A 24,960-nucleotide genomic window follows, 5' to 3' on the forward strand; every position below is an offset into this window, starting at 1 on the left:
TGCTATTTTTTCTGAAAATTCTATTAATAATTATTAATTAATTAATAATTATGGCCATAGTAATTAATTTTTTGATAGTTTTTGCATTATAACCATTAGGGGAACTGGACAATGAGACTTATTTGTGCCTATGGTTCTACTAAGGTAGAAGTGGAGGAATTTTTTAATGCTTTAGAGAAAGAAACTGACACAATGAAAAAGGAAAAGTTGGTCCTTGTTGGGGATCTAAATAGCAGAGTAGGAAATGATTTGTCAGACATACAAAAATATTTTGGGAAAATTTGGAGAAAAGAGCAAAGCTAATAATAATGGCAAATGCTTGTTGGATTTCTGCTCAGGACATGGACTGGTTATTACTAACACCATGTTCCAACATAAAACTATGCACACATTCACATGGAGAGAAGAGGCAAGGAATAAGAAAAGTCTCATTGACTATGTTATTGTCGATAGTGATGTTTTCTCCCTTGTGCAGTACACCAGAGTGTACAGATGATTTGAAATTGGCAGTGATCACTATTTAGTCTTGAGCAGGATAAAATTGAATTACATATTGAAAAGAATGACATGTAAGAAAGTTTTAAATTGAATGAAATTTGAGCAGCTCTCAGATGTGAACTGTAGACTAAAATACACAAAGATTATTGAAGAAAAAAATGAAAGAGTTTGAGAACAGGAATCAAACCTTGGAGATTCAGTGGCAAGCCTTGAAGAAAACCCTGATTGATTCAGACAGAGAGGCATGTGGTAAGTTTGTCTGCAAGGATAAAAAAATCAGAACTCCATGGTGGACACAGGAAGTTAAAGAGGCAGTGAAGGAAAAGAAGAAAGCATATCAAAAGTTCCTGGCAAATATGTCAGCTTGTGCTCTTAAAGAATACAGAGACAAATTTAAGAAAGCTAAACACTGTGTAAAAAGTTCCTGGCAAATAAGTCAGCTTGTGCTCTTAAAGAATACAGAGACAAATTTAAGAAAGCTGAACACTGTGTAAAACTAGCTAAACAAAAGTCATGGGAGGATTTTCGCAAGAACATAGAAAATAAATATCAAGAAGGTGGTAAGATATTCTAGAGGTTGTTCAAGAAACTTAGAAATGAAGGAAAGAGTGCTGTAAAAGGAGTTAGAGATGATAAAGGTGACATGAAAACGGGGAAAAAATATATCTTTGAAGTATGGAGTGATTACTTCAAAAAATTGCTAAATGAAACAAGCAGTGATAGCACAGTGGTAAAAAACACTCAACAGTCATATAGTCAAGAATATATATCCATACTTAAAGTAGAAAAAGGCATCAAAGGTTTGAAATATGGAAAGGCAACAGGAGTAGATGATATTTGACCAAAAAAAATCTGAAGTATGGTGGTATAAAAGTCTTACAGTGACTGCACTGCATAGTTCAGAAAGACTGGATAGAGGGACGAATTCCCAATGATTGGAAGTAGTGCTCTCATAGTATCCATATATAGAAAGGGAAATAAAACTGAATGGGAGAATTACAGAGGCATTTCATTACTGAGTGTTCCTGGTAAGATATATGCAAATATATTTGAGAAAAGGTCGAGAAGGGTTGTGGAAGAGAAGCTTGGTGAAGAACAAATATTCATTCAGGCCAAATAGAGGTTGTCAGGATCAGATTTTCACTTTACGACAGATAGTTGAGAAAGGATGGGAATATAACAGAGATCTATATTTAAGTTTTGTCGATCTGGAAAAGGCATATGACAAGGTGCCAAGAGAGAAGCTATTCAATATGCTGTGGTTATATGGTGTCAATGGGGCATTATATCAAGCAATACTTAGTCTATTTGAGTTGTAAGTCAGCAGTTAGAATTAAAGGAAGTACAGGAAGATGGTTTAATGTTAAATCTGGTGTGTGACAAGGATGTACATTATCGATATGGATCGCATTATGAAGGAAAGTGGTATTAAACTTCATACAAAATTGGAGATGTTAATGTCATCTCTTTACTTTATGCAGACGATGTTATACTTCTAAATAAATCTGCTACAAGTCTGCAAGATTCTCTGACTAAATTTAATAACTGTTGTAATAGATATGGTATGAAAGTCAGCATTAAAAAGACAAAGATGATGAAAATAGGTAGAATCGTTGAAAATGTCAACTGCGTTGTGAACAGAGATCCTGTGGAACAAGTAAAACATTTCAGCTACTTAGGCGCGATTTTTAGTGAAGATGGTAAATTAAATATGGAAATAGACAACAGAATCAGCAAAGCTGGTGTGGTAGGAAGTCAATTGAATAAATTCATATGGAATAAGAGAGAAATTAGGAACACTAAATTAGCTGTATACAAGACAGTGTTCAAACCAGTTTTAACTTATGGATCTGAGAGCTGGGTCAGAAGTAAAACACTTGACCAAAGACTAGAGACCGAAGATATGAGAGTGCTGAGAAAGATTAGAAGCATGAACAGATGGCAATATAATATTAAAAACGAGGATATTAGGTAAGAACTTGACATTGTCAGCATCCAGGAATGCGTTAGCAGAGTTAATCTCAGGTGGTATGGTCACTTAAATAGAATGGCGAGGAAAGATTAGCAAAACAAGTATTCTCTGCCAAGTTGGCAGGAAAACGACCCATTGGAATATATAGGTGGATTGATACTGTACAAAGTGCCTTATATGATAGAAATATAAGATCTGATAATGTTGGAGTCTTGACAAATAACAGACTGATTTGGAGAAAAATTGTAGATAGGAAGGTAGTAATGATGTAAATTTTTCATGTAGTACTATCATATCCTGTATAGGGTATGTGGCAGGAATTGATAATGATTATGACCATTAGCGATAAAAATAGTTCTGATAATAAACAGTTCTTTGTTTAGAAGAGAATCTGTAGAACATATTTTATGAGCTCTGTTGACTAAAGATTTGATTACACCATATTTCTGACAAGGATGATGTGTATTAGAATCAATGTATTTATCAGTATGAGTTGGTTTTCTATATCCTGAGAACCTCAGTATATAGAAAACCAACATAGAATGAGTACATACAGAAAAGGAAGATGGTTCATATGTTTTACTTCCAGTGTAAATTCAATTCTTGGGTTTATTGAATTAATTTTTTTAAGAAATTCATGATCAGTTGTGGGATAAACTATAACTGTTCCCAGCTATTTGTATGTACACTTTGTTCTGGCCTCCAAAGTATCCTGAATTAATGATAAAGTCAAATAGTTTTACAATTTCAGGAAGAAAGTCTTTATGAGGCAATTCAGTTGTATCTGTCAAAGGAATATTTGTAAAGAATGTGACTACATCAAAACTTACTAGAAGATCTCTGAGTTGTAAGGATAATCCTGAAATTTTATTCTTAAAATTTATTGAATTTTTTATGGAGAAAGCAAAATCTCCAGTAAATATAGAAAAGAAGATTAGGTAATAAGTATTTTGTTGTACTTAGGAAGATTAGGTAAGTATTTTGTTGTACTTTATACTTAGGACGTCATAGGGTGTCCTAAGTATAAAGTCTATGCAGTTCACAATAGGTCTTAAAGGCACATCTTTTTAATACAATTTAGGAAGGCCATTCAGTCTTGGAGCAAAATCATGATGAACTTTTATCCTTTTTACCATTTCTTCATCCCAAGAATAAACTTTGACCAGGAAGCTATTAAGTTTATTGATTTGTGAATGAGTAGGGTCTCTATCAGTGCTTCTGCATGTAGAATGGTCTCTAAGTAGAAGACTAAGTTTTCTAAAATAATTGTTCTTATCATGAATGATAACTGCTTGACCTTTGTTGGCTTTAGTAATAATTAGGTTTTTATTATGTTTTAGAGAAGATAAGGCTTGAAATTCTTTTTTAGATAGATTACATTCAGTAGGTATTGATTTAAATAAAATATACACTACTTGAAATCTAATTTTGCTCGCTAAATTATACGAACGGTTACGAATGCCTTTATCTATATTATATGTGAAGTCCATGATTGGAATGGTATTTGGCACTGCTGCATAGTCTAATCCTTTTTGATAATATTGATATTTCATTATTAGATAAAGGATAGCCTGAAATATTAATGAGTTTTTGAGGAGTCAAACTGGCAATTACTACATGTATTTTTCTTAATCAGTAGACATTCATACTTCTGAATATAAATAACGTTGTTTAACTGACACAAAAAAAAACTTTATTTCGGGTGAGTCTGAAGAAATCTTGTAAATGGTATCAAATAATATTTCATCTTTCTTTTGTAGATAATATATTAGATAATTCAACCATAATAGAATCAATGTTGCAATTGATAAAAAAAAAGTTTCTTTGATTCTCAGATCTGATTAATTAGTAACAGAAAACTTGCACATCTGTAAATGCAATGTGCCTGAGGAGAATGAAAAACTTCTATAATCTTGCAACAAGTTGGAATCAATTGAGCTCTTCTGCAACATTTTTGAAAAATTAATCTATTTATGCATCTTGTTCTTTTTACTAGTTTCTTTCCTAATGCAGATGTTAACTTAAAATTATCTCTCCGTAAAGCAAACAAATTTATCTAAAAATCGAGATGCACGAGGAAGAAATTAAGTTTAATTTTAATATCTTTATTTGTAAAATTTTCGACTGTTTCATAGCCATTGTCAATACAGTTACAGGAAAAAAATTAAAAAATAAATAATTCAATTGAAAGCACGTAGCATGTGATAGTACGTATACTATCGGCTGCAGGAGAATAGAAAATCTTGCACAAAAGTTACTTTCTTCTGGAAAGACTACAAATACAAAGAATGCTGTGATGCACACATTCACAACCAAAACCTGAAGAAAAGCGATTGTCTAAAACTTTCTCAAATTTGGGAAGTTATATTGACTAATACTCACCATTCATGTGTTCCTTAATTTGTAATTTTGTTTATATTTAAAAATAATTTATATACTAAATTAATTTGTTGTAATTTATTTTAAATATCTATTAATGCAGATGGAGCTATTCTATATGATATTGCAATTATATGCTTAGTATTATTGGGACTGCCATGTGATTAAGCAGTAGCTATATAGAAGAATTTAATTGTAGTTATAAGTAGTAATGTTTCTTACCATATATTCTAAATCTGTAGTATTCCTTCAGGAATACTACAGAATTATATGTATTTGTAGATTTGTGTTACAGTAGTATTCGTATGTCACTATTACTGTACATTGTGCGAGCACTGTAGCAACGGTAGCCATATTGCCACTTGATTTTCGCTTTGAATCTTAGTAACAGACATGCACATTAGTTGTTTTTAGAACAACCTGCATTTGGTAACAGGAATGCTAGAAAGTAAATAGTTGGCAAGCAACGGAGCATAGTCAAAGAGGTTTAATAAACTACTGAATGAAGTACTCAAATCTCTGAAACGTGTTGTTATGCATTTTAAATTCCAAATATAGGTCTTCAAATAATATAGGTTGGACATAGGTGGGGAATAACATACATAGAGAGGATCAAGCACACACATTGGCACAGTCGACAGAATTAGCATTGCACAACTCTCAACAAAAATATGACACATTTACAAAAAGATTTGAATAGGCTGGAAATATGGACAAATGATAATGGCTGTCAATTTAGTGGTACTAAGTGTAAGTATGCATTTAGGTATGAAAATTGAACAACATATTACAGTATATTGGGGCGATTATACTATGACAAACTGATGCTAGAGATCTTGGATTTGTAGTTGATTTGAAGTTGAAGTTCAAATTTCACATAGAGTAATTGTGACTAGAGGATGAAACTCAGAAAAATACACCTCTGAGGATAATTGTGATGTTGAAATATACATTGAAATGCAAGGATAAGAAGGTCATTTTGCCTATTTACGAGGCCTTGATACAACTACACCTGGACTGCTGTGTGCAGATTTCATTTCCTAGGTTCATAGGAGAAAAAGAAGTGGAAAGGGTGTAAACTTTTTTACTCTTCAGTGACAAAGATGAAAACAGGATTATGGTATGTACATTATGAGGACATATTGAGAGTATGTGGACTACACACACTTGTAAGCAGGAGAAAGATGGGATGATATTATAATATTGTACAGGTTTATGAACTTCTGAAAGGATGCCATAGGATATTGACTAAAATTTTTATTATATGGGTGGTGGGAGGGGGGGCATCCATGGAAGCCAAGTTTGTGTACCGTTAAAGGGAATGAGAGAGAGCCTTCATTCACCCAGCAGTAAATGGGTGGAACAGTTTGCTTTTGAAATCGGAAATTGTGAGTGCTTGATCATGTGAATCAGTTTAAGAGAAGGTATGACAGCTGGTGTGTCATGTGTGGCCTCTAGATGAGTTTTACTCTCTAGAGGTTTCGGATAATAAAAGATTTTTCACTGTTCCCTTTGAGTTCAAGCCAACATCTTCTGATGTTGGTATTAATTAATAACGTAGACACACAAAGTATATAGCTCAATTTCAGATTTGTAATCAAGTCATCAGGAAGTCCAAGGTTCTACATAGCTTCAGCAGCTTAAATCATGAATAGCCCAGAATTGTAATAAAGGTCTAGAAATGCCTTTTTCAGACTTTGGATAAATACATGCAGCTGTGTTGTTAAGATTGAGAGGAATATGTTAAAACCAATGAAATATTAAAGAACAAATTTAATGTTTGTTCTTTAATATGTGTAAAAATGTATAAAAAAGCATAAACCATGTTCAGCATTTACTAGTGACAACTTGGGATTTACAGTGCATGCAGAAATTCGGATAATTTAAATAAATAACACATGCTGAGCATAATAATCTGAGACTTCAGTGAGGAGCACGAGTATCCATTGGTATAAACTTTATTTAAATGCTGAAGATAATAATAATAGACATGGAAGTAGTCGAGAAAAAGTGGAAGTGAAAAATTGTATTTTTTAATTAAAATTTTCTGGTATGTAGAGGCTTGTGGAAATGGCCTTTGCATTTGTACCGCTAGGCCCTTTGAAAAAAAAAAATCATTATTCTAGTCCTGGACTTGAGTAACTTGTTTTTTTTTTTCTCTCTCCCAGAAACTCTAGTTTTTAATTTTGCAACTCAAAATCTCCCATAGGATTCACAATATCAAGCAATAATTTAGTGTTAGGGTCCACAAGATTGCTGCAATTACTTGCTATCTTCCCACTCAGATGGAATGAGAGATGAATGTGAATATTAGGATGGGTTATTTAGCAGCTCAGCTTTACATAGAGATTGCACAGCTGTTGTTAGGCTATCATAGGTTTAGCAGAAATGGCATGAATGATGGATGTCAGTTCTGTTGAACAGTGCCATGGGAATATCTGTGGGAAATACAGTGCAGAGCTGCAATCTGATTTGTTGGAAGGAGTTTGTGAAAGAAGTATCCATCAGTCAGCTAGACTTGCTATTTCTTGGCAGCATCAAGAATTTTTACATTTTGGTGCTTCATCTCAAATGTACGAGGCTATTCCAAGGTTGAGTGGATATATACAAAGTTAATAGCTGGCTAGATGAAAAGTAGCATCCTGAGTGAAGAAGAACATGAAGTTTTTTGTGGAAGTGGAGGAACTATAGAAGTGTTGTGATTATTCTGGGAAGGGCTGGGGGCAAGTGTCAGTCAAGACCAGATTTTCCTTCTCAGATGGAGCGAAACATTATCAGAGTTTAGGCCGAGAATAATTAATTTTGTGTGTATGATAGAGAGGCAAAAAACTGTTGCCTCTCTATGATTGTTCAGGACACTAGTGCATCTGGTTGGATACTGGTTCTACATCTTGAAGCATTGAATGTTTGAGCACTGCATTGTTTGTTGTATGGTTACAAGGAATTGAAAGTGCTATGATCAAGAAAACTGTAGATGGAGTTTGAGATCCCTAAGAGGGCATTTATATGAGGAAAGTAGTGAAATAAGAGATCTGAGGAATATGCGCATTGATAGGAAAATCTGAAGAGAAAAATATCATCCATCCCATGTTGTGAATGACCTTAGACAAAATGTGTGATTCTGATACAAAGCATGGAAGTAGTCTCCACAAGATGTTTCTAATCCAGAGTATTTTGAAAATAAGGTGATACTCCTTTTTGCTAGTTGGGTGGGGTGTGAAAATATGACTTCTGCATTAAGTTGAACTTGATATTATTCTTTGTTGGGCACCCATGTAGACCTCAATATACATGCTCAAAAGGAAGTGTGCTTTGCATTATTGGATACTATGACAATTTATATGAAGTCAACAGCCATTACATACAAGTTGCCTTATGTTGAAGAAATTTCATATGCAAACATTGTTTAAACTTGGGTCAAGGATTAAACAAGAATATGATTTTTGGTAAGTATAATCTAATGAAAGAATACCTAAGTAATCTAAATTATAAAAAATATTATTGTTTCTAATTCAGTTTGTAATATGAAAATCATTTACCTTATCCCAATGCTTTGTTGCATATGGTTCAAAAGATCATGCTATTAAATTTTAATTCATAAAGTGAAATAGTTTTTTGTATTAAGTAGCTTGTCCACTTGAAGTTTTTATATCCTTAAACCAATTGACTCATTTCAGGTTCGAGAGGCATGGCAAAACTACGAGCTAGACTTAGTTAATTATCAGAATAAGTGTCGTCTTATACGAGGCTGGGATGATCTCTTTAATAGAGTTAAAGAACACATAAACTCCGTTGCTGCAATGAAGCTGTCACCATATTATAAGGTATCTGAGAATTCTTTTCAGACATTTTGTAGAAATCATTACAAAATCATATTGGATATTATTTATGCATGATGTTAAAAGAACTAAAATTAATTCGTGTTTCCTTGTGACATAAAATGCGATGTCTAAGTAGCATTAAAAAAATTAAGCTACTGTGAATTAGAATTGAGAGCAACTTAGAATTACATGAAGTAGAACCTTTTTTATTAGATAAAATGGAAAAAACTGCTTAAATTGACTGATATAAATTATCTTAGTTGAATATTCTAAACATAACAAAGATAAGACATCAACTGGTTAATTGAGTTGTTAGATTCCACTCTCTAACAGGCTGCAGGTTCATATCCAACGTTTTTAATTGTCTTTAAATAGGGGATGAAGTTCACTGTGCAGTGTAAAACTTGAAGAGACCTAAACCAGAACTCTGCTCTCTAAAGCAAGGTTCCTGGTTCATGTAAAAAAAAAAAAAAATCTTTAGTCATTAAGAGTACAGGTTCCCATTTTGAATGGAACTCACATGACAATCATCTCATTTTGAAATTTTATAAGCAGCTGTTGTTTTCTCTTGTTGATAGTACTTAAACATACCAAACAATAAGTTAAAATTACACTACTATCTGTAATTTTTAAATTCATTATTCTTAACTCATAAATGTAATGAATTTATAAATAAATCAAACAGCCTAGTTTGATTCTGAAGCTATTTAGATTCTTTAGACTGTGGGCACTCTTTGTGGACAATCAGACTCCATTCCTGCAAGTCCCACTCAACACAGAGGCATTTGCATGTCTTATTACAGCCTGTTGCATCTACTGACATCCTGATGCAGATACCTCAGACGACGACCCCAACCTCGTGTTCCATTTCAGCATTATGCTTTTAATCTGGGATTTAACCAGCATTCACTGCCATTATATGAGGAAAGATACCCCACAGCATCAAACCTCATTGTTTTCAAATATGCTTGTACCTGAGTAATATAGATCCATTGTCAGATCTGTAGAGATTCCTGGAACCTGTACCTTCTTTAGGCTGATCAACTAATGCTAGAGAATGCTGGGATAAAATCTGGAAGAATGGGCACATGTACCACTCACCTTATAAAAGTTGTAATAACACATAAACACACAAAACAGTAATTGGAAGAAGATAGGCTAGAAGGCTTGAAGTCCTATGAGTGATTTCCTCTGACTGCCCCTCCCCCACACACTTGTAGATGCATGTAATGGTTTAATAACATTTTTAATCACTCCTATATGTGCATAAATAATGCAAATTAAGCACTTATGTCAGATATGCAAACGAAAAATTTAGAATAATTTTTGCAAATGGAAAGGTTATTCTGCATTAGCTGAATGGAATGTGCTAACCACTTTGGTCATTGATCTACACTGTTAAAAGTTTTTCCATTTCAGCAATAAGATTGTCACATTTTCGGATAACTGTACTATTAACTAGTGTAGCACTTCATTAAAAACTTTCTTTGTTTTTAACTACTTTTGATACAGTTGTTTAGTACTCGATCTCAATATACCATGACTAAATTTAATAATTTTATCCTTAGTATGTAATGTTGTAGTGTTATGTCTCCTTTTCATTGGAGCACCCTTACTTTAAATTTTATCTGCTATTATTAACAACAATAATATAATAAGCAATTTATAAGTTATAGCAAAATGCAAAGAGATATTATTATTATTATGTGACACCTCCGGGGAGTCCGAAGACTCATTGAGGGAGGGCACTCTACAACTCTAATTCAATCTACCAACTGCAAACCACAACTACGCCTTAGTTATGAAAAATCACATCAGCTAAATGCCTTCCATTCAAAATGGAAGGCATTTATGTGATTTGAATGGTTTCATAAAGATGGACCCTTTCTGTGGCATGTTCCATGACAGCTATTTGTTACTGGCTGCCACAACCTAATTCCTGCACAAAATTCTCCTTTAGCTGTTAGATTGTCTGAGGGCTTGTTCACATACACCTTTTTCTTTAGGCAACTCCATAGCAAGAAGTCAAGAGCTGTCCTATCTTAATAACATGATGGCCAATAAATTGCAGATCTTCACAAAATTATTTCCTTGTCAGAAATGTCCTAGGAGCTACATTGTGGCTCTAGCAGCTCTTCGTGTTGTTGGGTTGTGAACTTTTCCATGATTAATTTTCCAAATGTTCTTTAGAATACCTATTCGCATTTTAAACTCCTTCATGACTTATGGGCCACCATATGTATGATGATTACCACTAATCAGGAATTGCTTCTCTTTCTAGAACTTGATTTAACATTGTTGTTATTCTTAGTAGCTGGTCATTTCCATACTTCCACAATTCTGTGGAAACTCCTCCTGGGCCAGCCACCTTTCCGTTACATGACCTTGCCAAAGGCTTCTTGCATCTCCTCTTCCATGAACAGATCATTAACTCCTGTAGCCTTCAAATTACCATCTGTCTCTCTCAATGTATTCCTTCCTATTTTCTATTAGAAGTTTCTTAAAATGATTCATCCAAGCTGTCATGCATATTAACCTTACGAGATCTATTTAGGATGGAAAGATATCAGCTACCAAAAGAAGTGAATATATATGTAGGGTGGTTCAAAATACCATGTACAAACTTTGAGGAAGGTAGAGAACATCAAAATCAACCATATTCACATAGGAAAGCATGACTGGAAATGCCACCCGAAAGTGATAGGTGACACTGTTCGGCACGCTCCAGGTAAGCAATTGGGGGTTCCTCATTCAAGCTTTCGACGTCGTACCAAGAACATGTGTCGTTTTACAAACGCTGAGATGGCAGCCATGCACCTCGTTTACCATATTATGTATCCAACTACTGTTGAACTGTTCAGTTATGCCTAATAAAGTTTTTTACACTACTTACTGCTTTGTGTTATTTCTGTATCTTTGTGTCCCTGTTAGTACCATCTGGTGGAGTTTCCAGTCATGTTTTCCTATGTGAATATGGTTGATTTTGATGTCCTCTACCTCCCCCTCAAAGTTTGTTCATGTCCACAAGGAGATGTGCTTTGCATTATGGGATACTATGGAAAGTGATGAGGACTTAGTCGACCTTTGCCACGAGTTGCACCAGTCCTGAAGATACTTCAGGCACAAACTTTGTTTGCTTACACTTGGATGAAGGATTAAACTAAATATATAATTTATAATTCATCTGAATTTTGGCAGTTTTCCATATACCCTGGAGCTATATATTTTCTTGCCTGAGTGGATTCAAAGTATGGACTTTTTCATTAATTAAAGTTAAAACAGAACAAGAAGCAGCATTTATTGATATAATTATTTTACTGAATTCCATCTTTTCTGTTTGGATTTTCATTAGGAATTTGAAGAGGATGCTCTTTCCTGGGAAGAAAAGCTTAATCGTATTAATGCATTGTTTGATGTCTGGATCGATGTGCAAAGACGTTGGGTATATTTAGAAGGTATTTTCTCTGGAAGTGCAGACATTCAGACTCTTCTTCCAGTTGAAACTTCCAGATTTCAGAGGTAAGATCATTTTAGTGAATTTGCTTATGCTAAAAGTGTGCCTTTTGAGATACCAATTTTATTGAATATCCTGTTTTGATTTTAATTATCACTCATTTTCCCTACCTACTTTGAGTTTTCACCACCTTAAGGACCACTGTAATTGCATTCTGCATTTTATTTTTTATGTTCCATAATGTGATAATTATTAGCTCTCAGATTTCTCAAGTAAGGTCATCACAGGTGAAGTACTTCCCGCCCTCACAACTCTTAATGAAAATGAATTTTGTTATCCAGCCCATGTTGAAATGCATTTATCACTCCTTAAGTTGATTGGCATATGAATGGATGACATATAAAAATATGATTGAAACTTTTAACACATACACATGAACTATTTTGCGCACTGTATTCTTTCTCTACATGCTGATAATTTGTATTTTCTCTGGAAGTGCAGACATTCAGACTCTTCTTCCAGTTGAAACTTCCAGATTTCAGAGGTAAGATCATTTTAGTGAATTTGCTTATGCTAAAAGTGTGCCTTTTGAGATACCAATTTTATTGAATATCCTGTTTTGATTTTAATTATCACTCATTTTCCCTACCTACTTTGAGTTTTCACCACCTTAAGGACCACTGTAATTGCATTCTGCATTTTATTTTTTATGTTCCATAATGTGATAATTATTAGCTCTCAGATTTCTCAAGTAAGGTCATCACAGGTGAAGTACTTCCCGTCCTCACAACTCTTAATGAAAATGAATTTTGTTATCCAGCCCATGTTGAAATGCATTTATCACTCCTTAAGTTGATTGGCATATGAATGGATGACATATAAAAATATGATTGAAACTTTTAACACATACACATGAACTATTTTGCGCACTGTATTCTTTCTCTACATGCTGATAATATGTATTTTCTCTGGAAGTGCAGACATTCAGACTCTTCTTCCAGTTGAAACTTCCAGATTTCAGAGGTAAGATCATTTTAGTGAATTTGCTTATGCTAAAAGTGTGCCTTTTGAGATACCAATTTTATTGAATATCCTGTTTTGATTTTAATTATCACTCATTTTCCCTACCTACTTTGAGTTTTCACCACCTTAAGGACCACTGTAATTGCATTCTGCATTTTATTTTTTATGTTCCATAATGTGATAATTATTAGCTCTCAGATTTCTCAAGTAAGGTCATCACAGGTGAAGTACTTCCCGTCCTCACAACTCTTAATGAAAATGAATTTTGTTATCCAGCCCATGTTGAAATGCATTTATCACTCCTTAAGTTGATTGGCATATGAATGGATGACATATAAAAATATGATTGAAACTTTTAACACATACACATGAACTATTTTGCGCACTGTATTCTTTCTCTACATGCTGATAATCATTTTCACTGAGACTTATTGAGCTTTTGAGATTTCTTTGGTAAAGTTGAAATGCTTGAGTTCCTGTATAGAGACTACATAATATGAAACCATTTTTCATCTGTTGATTTCCATTCCAGCATTAATGTATGATCTTTTATTACCCTTCTTTAAAAATCTAAGAGCTAGTAATTATCACACTAAGGAACATAATAAAAAAAATAAAACATGTATGAGTTATATTTTGAAATGTGATAATTCCAGATAGCACACATGCAATGGCATGTCCAATGTGAAACTATTTTAGATTCCACATTTAATGTATTAGTTGTCTTGTCATTTAATGTACAAATACCAACTCTTCTCGGCAAGTGCCATCATCAAATTCCTGACATTTACCCTCTAAGGGTGTACAGGATATGAAAAATTTACATCATTGCTAACTTCTTATCTACAATTTTCCTCCAAATCAATCTATTACCTGTCAAGGCTTCAGCATTGTCAGATCTTATATTTCTATCTCCTAAGGCAGTGCTTCCCAAACTTCTGGATGTCAGGGCCCCCTTTGGAAAAATTAAAATATTTCACGGCCCCCCCTCGAAAAACATTCGTAATATAGACATATATTATTATGATATTTATTGTATTTATATTCAATGCAAAACATAAAGCGAATATTGCAAAAATCAAATGCTAATATTACATTTTTAGCATCTTACATACACATTTGACATGGCACATTATCTCATATTTTTATATAGATAGATATCTTGTTATTGTATGTTTGCAGTACAAGCACATGAACCGTAAAATGATTAGTAATAAAGAAAGAATTAAAAACATAAAAGAAGTTTAATAACAATTTAATGTGATGGATGTGTTTCAATACTGCTTCACCAATACCAGGTGAAATATCTGAAACTGCAATTCTTAGATTTCTGCTTTGAAATTAAACTTATATGAATAAGCATAAATTTATTAATATTCATTAAGCGCCGAAATACGCAGGAAGCAAAATTTGTGAACCAACACCAATGTGTGATTTTTTCCCCATTAAAATATAAAAAATAACAAAAAATAAATAATAAATAATAAAAACTAAATATGTTTCTTTTAAGATTAAAAAAAAACCCTACTTAGTCTTAAAAGATTTTCAATTTGTTTTCATTATTTCACGCCCCCCCCCTTAACAAAACATACGGTCCCCAAGTGGGCCGCAGCCCACAGTTTGGGAAGTGCTGTCCTGAGGCACTTTTTACCATATCAATCCCCTTATATCTTGGTCTTCCTCTGGGTCTTTTTCCTGCCAGCTGGGCAGAGAACACTTGTTTTGCTAATCTTTCCTCTTCCATTCTGTTTAAGTGACTATACCACCAAAGATTAGCTCTGCTAACACATTACTGGATGCCAACAACATCAAGTTCTTTCCTAATATCCTCGTTTTTAATATGATATTGCCATTGATGTCATCTGTTCATGCCCCTAATCTTTCTCAGGACTCTCATATCTGCCGTCTCTATTCTTTGGTCAAGTGTTTTACTTCTAATCCAGCTCTCAGATCCATAAGTTAAAACTGGTTTGAACACTGTCTTGTATAGAGCTAATTGAGCAAGTGTACAAAATGTAATATGAAATTAGAGAATTATCAGATTTTTCTTAGAACCAGTTATTATGCATTGTGTTGTTTAAGGAAATCAACAATGTTGACTATATATAATTATTACTTCCTAGATTTCATTGTAGTTATATCAGCATCTTCAGGGATTAATACATTGGTATTAAACACATGCACACAGGCATCCTTCAGTAACAAAGATGGAACAGGAGAAGATACAGGATGACCTCAAGTCCTATAATTACACCACCTATTGGCTTTTAATGGTGCAATTATAAGACTTTGGGTCATCCTTAAATATTTTTAGTTCATATGTCTATGTTGTTAATTTCCTTAAACAACACAATGCTGGCTTATATGATCAACATATAAGCCTAAACACTAGGAACAGTTATTATTATATAATGATTGCAATTAATAGTGGAGATCTATAACAGTTTTTTCTTAGAATATTATAATAACTAGTTATTGGTTCTAAGAAAAAAAACCTACAAATCTCTACTAGTAATTGTTATATAATAATAACTGTTTCTAAGAAAAAAACTTAACCGTTCTCTGCCAATTTCATATTTCATTTTGTACACTTGCTCAGAAGAGTTGGCATTTGTAAGTTAAATGCAAGACAGCTGTAATACATTAAAGCTGGAATGGAAATCAACAGTTGAGAAATGATTTCACATAGGACCCGTTATTTATATATACTAGCTGAAATTATCACATTTGAAAATGTGACACGAATCATATCCAAGGTCTGTGTTCATATGAGATTCTTGATGAATGACTAGATCTTGATGTAAGGTGACTTGGTTTTAATTGTTTTAAGTAGTTGTGTATAATAACTGAAACTTCCTTGACTTTTCTGACAAAGCATTTTCCCCCCCCTCACTCTGCCGAAATGCTTAATAACCTCAATTATTTTGTGATAGCCTAATCTGGATGTGACTTCTTTTCCATTGACAATTTAATCTTTCTCTCTCTCTCCCTAGATTGGCCTGGTTGTCCTGCATGGTATATGCACATGAACAGTATTTTATAACTTCCTAGTTTTTAAGAGGTTTTTTTTTGGGGGGGGGGGGCAGTTCCAGCTTAATCATCCGTTTTGTTTATATAATCCAGATTCTGTGGCATATCATTATGTTGTAGTTTTTGCATTTTTACTTTTGACCACTATTTGGCATGCTAGTCATTACAAATGCCTGTTTTGTGGATTATTACTGATTTTGTTATGCTAGAATATGGCCAATGTGGGGCTAGAATAGTCCCGTATTATTTATCTCTAGAAAGTGGTCAGGTATACTGCAGATAGATAGACAGTTGACACAGTAATCTTAAAATAAATTTGGATGCACAGCAAAGGGCTAATTGGCCTATTTCATGCCTGCTATGGAATAATGGATATGAAAACTTTAAACTATGATAAAGTCTTGTTAGACTACTTTATATTCATTCTAAAAACATACCTAAATGCATTTTGGTTGTTTTTCATTTGCTCCTACTTCATGAGAAAAATGAAATATGTTGACTTAGTTGCCTGTCTATTGCTTATGGCCAGGTATCTGATAAAACATTTGAGTTTTTTTATTCATGTTAGATAGATTGATAAACATATTACTGTATAAATGATTGCCATTTTTGCTTCAGCATGGTAGTTACATGAGTGAAGATTAGTCTTAGCATTAAGTGACTTTTGCGATATTTGGCAGATCCAACAGGTAGTATCCTATGAGTATTTTGAGAGAGGATCACATAATTTCATGCATCATATCGATACAAAATTAATAAAGGAAAAAACTCGCATACAAAGATTATTTAATAGTATAATTTTCCCCTGTGTGTCACAGGCATCTTCAGTACATTGAGCTCAAATTAAACAATAACTGACAAACACTTCCAAAAAGCCACCTAAGTAGCTGGTGCAAGATAACTAAAAAGGTCAATAAATTTCATTAAAAAAAAAAATCAATACAATAAAAAGTTAAGAAAGATTAGCTGATTTGTAAAGTACTATCTCCGTAAATGGGATAGACGTAAGCTGTTGGATCTGTTTAAGTTAGGAGAATGAAGTAGAGTTTCACATGTTTCTTTATAAAGGCGTTCCATGAGAAACTGACTTTTGTGAAGAACTCTTGTCTTTCTCCAATGAACTCTGTGTCTAGTGAAGATGACATGTTCTGCAAGTCCAGACTTTTCAGGTTTAAAGTATTCAGTATAAGATTAGTGTTCTTCTAGCCGAATAGAGGCAGATCTTCCCGTTTGTCCGAAATAAGATAATCCACAAGAGCATGGAATCTGGTAGACACCTGGATGATTAAGTTGTGGAAGCTTGTCTTTAGGAGAAGTGAGAAAGGTGGAGATTTTTCTTAATGGTCGAAAGGCAACAAAAATATTCAGTGGTTTTAAAACTTTTGCTATACGTTCACTGATGACGCGTCATTTCTTCTGTGTTTGAAGAGGAAGACATATTAAAACTACTCAAAGTTCTTTTAATAAAGCAATTCTTATAACCATTAGATAGAAAGGAAGAAGTTATATATTGTAGTTCTTTCTGTAAAAGATCGTCTGAAGAACAAAAGGAGTGGGCCCGATGAACCAGTGTTTTAATAGTTCCTGCCTTTTGACTGGGATGGTGATGAGATTCCGCATGGATATAATGGTCTGTATGAGTCTTCTTTCTATAAACTGAGAAATAGGTTACCATCTGGTTGGCGAAGAATTAAAAGTCTAAAAAGGCTAACTGCTTATTTGATTCTACTTCTAGGGTAAACTTGATCCTAGGATGAAATGCGTTTAACTTAGTGAAAAATTGTTGAAGTTCATCCGAAGAGCCATTCCATACAGCAAAAATGTCATCGACATATCTGAATCAATGAGTAGGTCTGGGAGAAATGTTGTCAAAGATACGTTGTTCGAAATGTTCCATAAAGAAATTGGAGATAGCAGGAGAAAGAACTCTTCGCCAACCAGATGGTAACTTACATTTCTCAGTTTATAGAAAGAAGACTCATACAGCCCATTATATCCATGCAGAATCTCATCACGTCCCAGTCAAAAGACAGAAACTATTAAAACACTGGTTCATCAGGCCCACTCCTTTTGTTCTTCAGACGATCTTTTACAGAAAGAACTACAATATATAACTTCTTCCTTTCTATCTAATGGTCATAAGAATTGCTTCATTAAAAGAACTTTGAGTAGTTTTAATATGTCTTCCTCTTCAAACACAGAAGAAATAACGTGCATTACTATCCCTTATGTACAAGGCATCAGTGAACGTATAGCAAAAGTTTTAAAACCACTGAATATTTTTGTTGCCTTTCGACCATTTAGAAAAATCTGCACCTTTCTCACTTCTCCTAAGGACAAGCTTCCACATCTTAATCATCCAGGTGTCTACCAGATTCCATGCTCTTGTGGATTATCTTATTTCGAATAAACGGGAGGATCTGCCTCTATTCGGCTAGAAGAACACACCAATCTTATATTGAATACTTTAAACCTGAAAAGTCTGGACTTGCAGAACATGCCATCTTCACTAGACACAGAGCTCATTGGAGAAAGACAAGAGTTCTTCACAAAAGTCAGTTTCTCATGGAACGCCTTTATAAAGAAACATGTGAAACTCTACTTCATTCTCCTAACTTAAACAGATCCAACGGCTTACGTATATCCCATTTATGGGAGATAGTACTTTACAAATTAGCTAATCTTTCCTAACTTTTTATTGTATTGATTTTATTTATTTTTTTATTTTTGAAATTTATTGACCTTTTTAGTTATCTTACACCAGCTACTTAGGTGGCACTTTTTGCAAAATTGTCAGTTATTGTTTAATTTGAACTTAATGTACGGAAGATGACTGTGACACAAAGGCGAAAATTATACTATTAAATAATCTTTGTATGTGATTTTTTTCTGTTATTAATTTTGTATCGATATGTCTACTCACGGTATACCTTTTTTAAAACTTAATTCATGCATCATAGTATACCAGGTTCAACACTCCTTGGAATATGGAGCCTCCATAACTCACTTGGCATTGATAATGGCCTTTGGTTAGGAAGACCTGAGTTATAATTCTATCTAGAATGCGAATAACCTCTTTTTGAGGGATTTTGAGTTGTAGGAGAGTTGGCTAGTCTCAACAGACGCAAGATTTTTCATTTTGCGAAACAGGCGAACTGGCGAGAAGAACGCACACTTTGCAGACAAATACACTGGCCTCATAGCCTGAGTTGCTTCAGCTGTAAACCCAAAATATCCATATGCTCTGGAATAGGTTTAATAATTACAGTATATCTAAGAAGCATGCTGTTTTTTTTTTAACTTACTACATCTTGTAGCGAGTTCTTATTAGAAATATTACAATACCAAATGGTGAAAAAAAAAAGAAAAAGAAAAAAAAAGTGAAGTTAATGAGAAATCTGTAGTATGCTGATGTTTCTCACATTGCGGTTTATTGGGGTGTAGGCCATGAGAAAATATTTTATATATATTTATATAAGTTTATAAAAATATAAAGTTATATTTTTTAAAGATATTAAAATGAATTTATAAAGTAAAGCTCAAAATGGTCTATGAAATTAATATTTTGCTTCTTGGGATTGAATTTACATGGATGCCTACTTTCCTAAAACATTTGGCATATTGCCCTTGCTTTTGACTGCTTCACGGTGACATTGCTATCTCCCTGCTGGCTGACTAATCTTGTTTAAAACTGTTTCTTTGTTAAAACTCAAGTGTTTCAATTAATGCAGTGTTTCTTAACGTTTTTTGGATCATGCCCCATCTCAGCATCTCAAAGATTGTGATTCCCCCTCTCTAGCATAATAGTCAGCCAAGTTCTGAAAAAGTATAATATAAATAATATGTATAAATATGTACATGTACTTTTTCTAATTGCCCCCCAAAATATTCAAACTGTTCCCCTGTGGGGCATCCGTCCCACGTTGAGAAACACTGAATTAATGGATCTAACATGGTTGGATTTGCCATCCTGTATGTACTGATTATTGAAATGTATATGAAATATTTAAGTTGACTACTCCATTTTACAGTATCAGACACCAGAATCACTACCAAAAAAGATATATTTGTTTTACCAGTACATTATGAATCAGTCTGTTTTTTCTCTGTTTCTTGAATTTAGTTTCATCCGAAAATTTTAATATAGAGATATGTATAATAGTGCCAACTTTTCTAAGCAGATTTCCTTCACATGCTCTGTGGCTCTGATAAGTTAGCAACATAATGGCAGTCTTTCTATGGTCAAACTTTTATAAAGTTACTAGTCTGTTGCATATAGATTAACAATCCCAGTTTTGAGAGAGGATAACAACCATATTCCTACACATCACTCAACCAAACTTCTTTATCTCATTCAGGAACTTTGAACAGCAAAGCATTCTCTCAGTTAACAAATTAGTTTCAAAATATTAACTTTAAATAAAAATCAGATATTGAAATACTATTGAATACTAACTGAATTACTATCAGGTCACTATAAGATTATGAAATAAACTAAGATTAGGTTAGTATATATGATCTACCCATCTTTAGTTCAGATCATTATATTTCATTTATTATTTTGGGAGATTTGTAATGAAATTACATCACCCCCCCCCCCCCACCACCACCACCACTAAAGATTGCAAATTGTTTAATGACTAAGTTTATTTATTTATTTTTTTTGCTTATTTAGCATCAGTGCAGAGTTCTTAACTCTGATGAAAAAAGTTGCTAAGTCTCCTTTAGTTATGGATATTCTTAACATACCAGGCGTTCAGAGGAGTCTTGAGAGGTTGGCTGATCTTTTAGGTAAAATCCAGAAAGCATTAGGAGAGTATTTGGAAAGAGAAAGATCTTCATTTCCCAGGTAAGAATGTTCATATTTTCAAATTTGTTTCCATTCTAATTTTTTCAGTTAAGATTTAATTAAAACATGTTCAGTGATGAATGGTGAAACATTATTGATTAGTGATTTAAGAATGGCAATACTGACTATTGCTTTTTTTTTTTTAGCCCCACTTAGGGTTACAACAGAAGTCCAGATATATAACACAAATTTCAACAACTTTATGGTGCATCATTTTGTGTATTATTGAAATCTTTTAGGAAATGAACAGTCAGATTTTTTTTACTTATAGTAGGTATTATGAAATATCTTTGCTGAACTTTAAAGTATGCAAATTACAAAAACATTGCTTGTAATTATTGCTTTTGCTTTATAAAAGCAATCTTAATCATTAATACTTTTTAACTGACTTACTGAACAAGAAACTCTGCATTATGATTTAAATTCATGAAATTAAATATAAACAGATATCATAATGCCAAGTAAACTACGTGCTAACATTTAGCTATAGCATGTATGCTACCATAATGTGTCAGCTTTACAAAAAAATTAATTGGTAAAATTTTATTTGCACTTACATCCATTAGATCCTTATGAAAAAAAAAAGTTACTTTTCTTAAAGGTGCCAGGTTTTTATAAAAATGACAACTGTTTTTTCTGTTGATAGTATCATTTCTTCATATATATGAAGAGTGATAGCCAGTATTAAAGAAGAGAAAAAATGATTAATAAAATTCATTTTATTATCATTTTATTTACATATTGCAAAAACTGCAATTTCAGGAATTGGTTGACCTTAAGGTGTGAATTTGTCACATCATCCTAAATTTTGATTTTAATTGGAATGTGTTTAATAGCAAAATTAGGAAAACTGTTGCATGTACATATTATTAAAGTCTCCTGTTATTTTAATGGATGTATACCAGCATATATATGAAGATATATACATATATATATATATATATATATATATATTTCTTACCCAGCATCCATGAAATACAAAAGCACTGCTGAAAGTCACTGTAACCAATTATATGATGGAAGCAATTTATAAATGTAATAAAAAAGGCGTGCAAAACATGAATGCACAGATACAAAAGAAAATGAAGTGCATGAAAAATAGCATTCAGAGAAATTGACTGTTAGTGAAGAATAAATGATAAATACATGTACCTTCAACAAATATTTAGCGTAACAAATTGTAAACTCGCATTTTAACAACATAGTAGTTTATTTTTGCTACTGTGTTGTGAACAATCTTCCAAATTTTCAATTAAGTTAATGAAACTCTTTGATTTCTGTCATGTTTGAATCATGTATATGTCAGAATAGTTTTGTCCCAGTACATTATTGTGAATTAATACTGTTAGTTACAAAATTTTATTTACTTTCTAAGCTCAATCCACTGCTTAACTATCTACCTTGAGTTTTTTGTACCTAAAGAGTTGAATTAGTGCTTTGTCTTAATTAGCATTCTGTCATGATCACAATAAATAAATATGAGAAATAATGTTAAAATTGCTGTAGTTTTGTTAACCTCTACCTCCTGATATTATGGAATAGCTTCTCTTATTATAGGCAGAAGATGATGGAAGGAAGTTATGTACAATAAGTTGGATGCATCACTTGAGGACAATGAAATCTTGTTGGACAGTTTCTTTAAAAATAGATGAGTAAGGATTTCAGCAATTATTCTTCTTTATGTTATTTCTTTCTTTGTTTACTATTCTTACCCTTTCTCATCACAAAAATTTTGGACAGATTTCCAAATTCAATTTAATAGTGGTATGGATTATTTCAAGACCTGAGCCGAATCTGCAACAAAACAAATTTTGGACCTGCACAACAAGGTCAGACTGACTCCATATATTTCTTTAAACTCCATGACATCCCTGGCATTAGTTGAGCGTTGGCATATCCTCTTGCTGTTACTTTTTCATTCATACAGTCATTATTAAAGCATAAAATGAAGAAAATCAAGTGGTTCAAAAATTGTATGAAAATAATCTATGGAATTGAAATGGGCACTGCTTGTAGGAGTGTTGAAAAAGTTTTGTGTGCACTGATGGGCTCCATTGACTTTAATGAGAGAAAAATTTTAATTTTTGACTTAATCTCACAACATTTGGACGTAAGTTTTACCTCTACCAAGATTTTGGACCTGCATAGTCACTGCTAAATATGCAGGTCCAAAATTTGCTTTGTTGCGGATTCAGCTCAGGTCTTGAAATAATCCATACCACTCTTGAATTGAATTTGGAAATCTGTGCAAAATTTTTGTGAAGAGAAAGAGTAAGAATAGTAAACAAAGAAAGAAATAATATACAAGCATAACTGCTGAAATCGTTACTCATCTATTTTCAGAATTAATAGACAAATTCGTTTCTAGGAAAAATTAAATTCATTGAACCCCTGCTAACTAGTACTAACCAAAGGCTTTCAAGTTCTTTCTCATAGTGGTTTAATTTCTGAATGCCATTTTAAAGTAATTTTGACTGTTCTTTGTTCACTGTGTAATTACAGAATTAATGAAACGCCCTGTAAATTCTTAATTTTGTCTTAATAATATCATCATCATCATCAAATTCCTAACATGTACCCTCAAGGGGTGTACAGGATATGATAGTATTACATGAAAAATTTACATCATTCCTAAATTCCTATCTACAATTTTCCTCCAAATCAGTCTGTTACTTGTCAAGACTCCAACATTATCAGATCTTATATTTCTGTCGTCTAAGGTACTTTGTACCATATCAATCCACCTATATCTTGGTCTTCCTCTGGGTGGTTTTCCTGTCAACCTGGCAGAGAACACTTGTTTTGCTAATCTTTCCTCGCCCATTCTGTTTAAGTGACCATACCACCTGAGATTAGCTCTGCTAACGTATACTCAGGACTCTCATATCTGTGGTCTCTAGTCTTTGGTCAAGTCTTTTACTTCTGACCCAGCTCTCATATCCATAAGCTAAAATTGGTTTGAACACTGTCTTCTATACAGCTAATTTAGTGTTCCGACTAATTTCTCTCTTATTCCATATGAATTTATTCAATTGACTTCCTACCATACCAGCTTTGTAGATTCTGTTGTCTATTTCTATATTTAATTTACCATCTTCAGTAAAAATCATGCCTAAGTAGCTGAAATGTTTTGCTTGTTCCACAGGTTCCCCGTTTGACATTTTCAACCATTCTACCTATTTTCATTGTCTTTGTCTTTTTAATGCTGACCTTCAAATCATATCTATTACAACAGTTATTCAATTCATTCAATTCAAAGGGAATCTTGCTAACTTGTAGCGGATTTATTTAGAAGTATAACATCGTCCACATAAAGCAAAGAGCTGACATTAACATCTCCAATTCTGATATCATGTTTAATACCACTTTCCTTCACAATGTGATCCATATAGATAATGAATATGAGAGAGAATAATATACATCCTTGTCTGACACCAGATTTAACATTACACCATCTTCCTGTACTTCCTTCATTTCTAACTGCCGACTTGCATTCAAATAAAGACTAAGTATTGCTTGATATAATGCCCCGTTGACGCCATATAACTAGTGTATTGAATAACTTCTCTCTTGGCACCTTATCATATGCCTTTTCCAGATCGACAAAACTTAAATACAGATATTTGTTATATTCCCATGCTTTCTGAACTATTTGTCGTAAAGTGAAGATCTGATCCTGACAGCCTCTATTTGGCCTGAATCCAGCTTGTTCTTCATCAAGCTTTTCTTCCACAATTCTTCTCAACCATTTCTCAAGTATACTTGCAAAAATCTTGCCAGGAACACTCAGTAGGGAAATATCTCTGTAATTCTCACATTCAGTTTTATTTCCCTTTTTATACATGGGTACTATTAGAGCTCTACTCCAATCATCGGGAATTCGTCCCTCTGTCCAGGCTTTCTGAACTATGCAGTGCTGCCACTGTATGACTTT

General features: G+C 33.3%; 1 protein-coding gene across 1 annotated transcript in view; it reads left to right on the forward strand.

Moving 5' to 3' along the window:
* Dhc64C (dynein heavy chain, cytoplasmic) overlaps nt 1-24,960 on the forward strand; it is a 1,087,706-nt gene that overhangs the window by 314,973 nt on the left and 747,773 nt on the right. Inside the window, exons 28-30 of the mRNA XM_090398628.1 lie at nt 8,527-8,673; nt 12,023-12,189; nt 20,853-21,026. Coding sequence (XP_090254754.1) covers nt 8,527-8,673; nt 12,023-12,189; nt 20,853-21,026 — 488 coding nt within the window. The remainder of the gene's footprint in view (nt 1-8,526; nt 8,674-12,022; nt 12,190-20,852; nt 21,027-24,960) is intronic.

The sequence above is a fragment of the Typopeltis vanoorti genome, chromosome 10 (assembly GCF_054136105.1).
Source record: "Typopeltis vanoorti isolate ZY-2024b chromosome 10, IOZ_Tvanoo_1.0, whole genome shotgun sequence".
In the NCBI taxonomy this organism is placed as follows: Eukaryota; Metazoa; Arthropoda; class Arachnida; order Uropygi; family Thelyphonidae; genus Typopeltis; species Typopeltis vanoorti.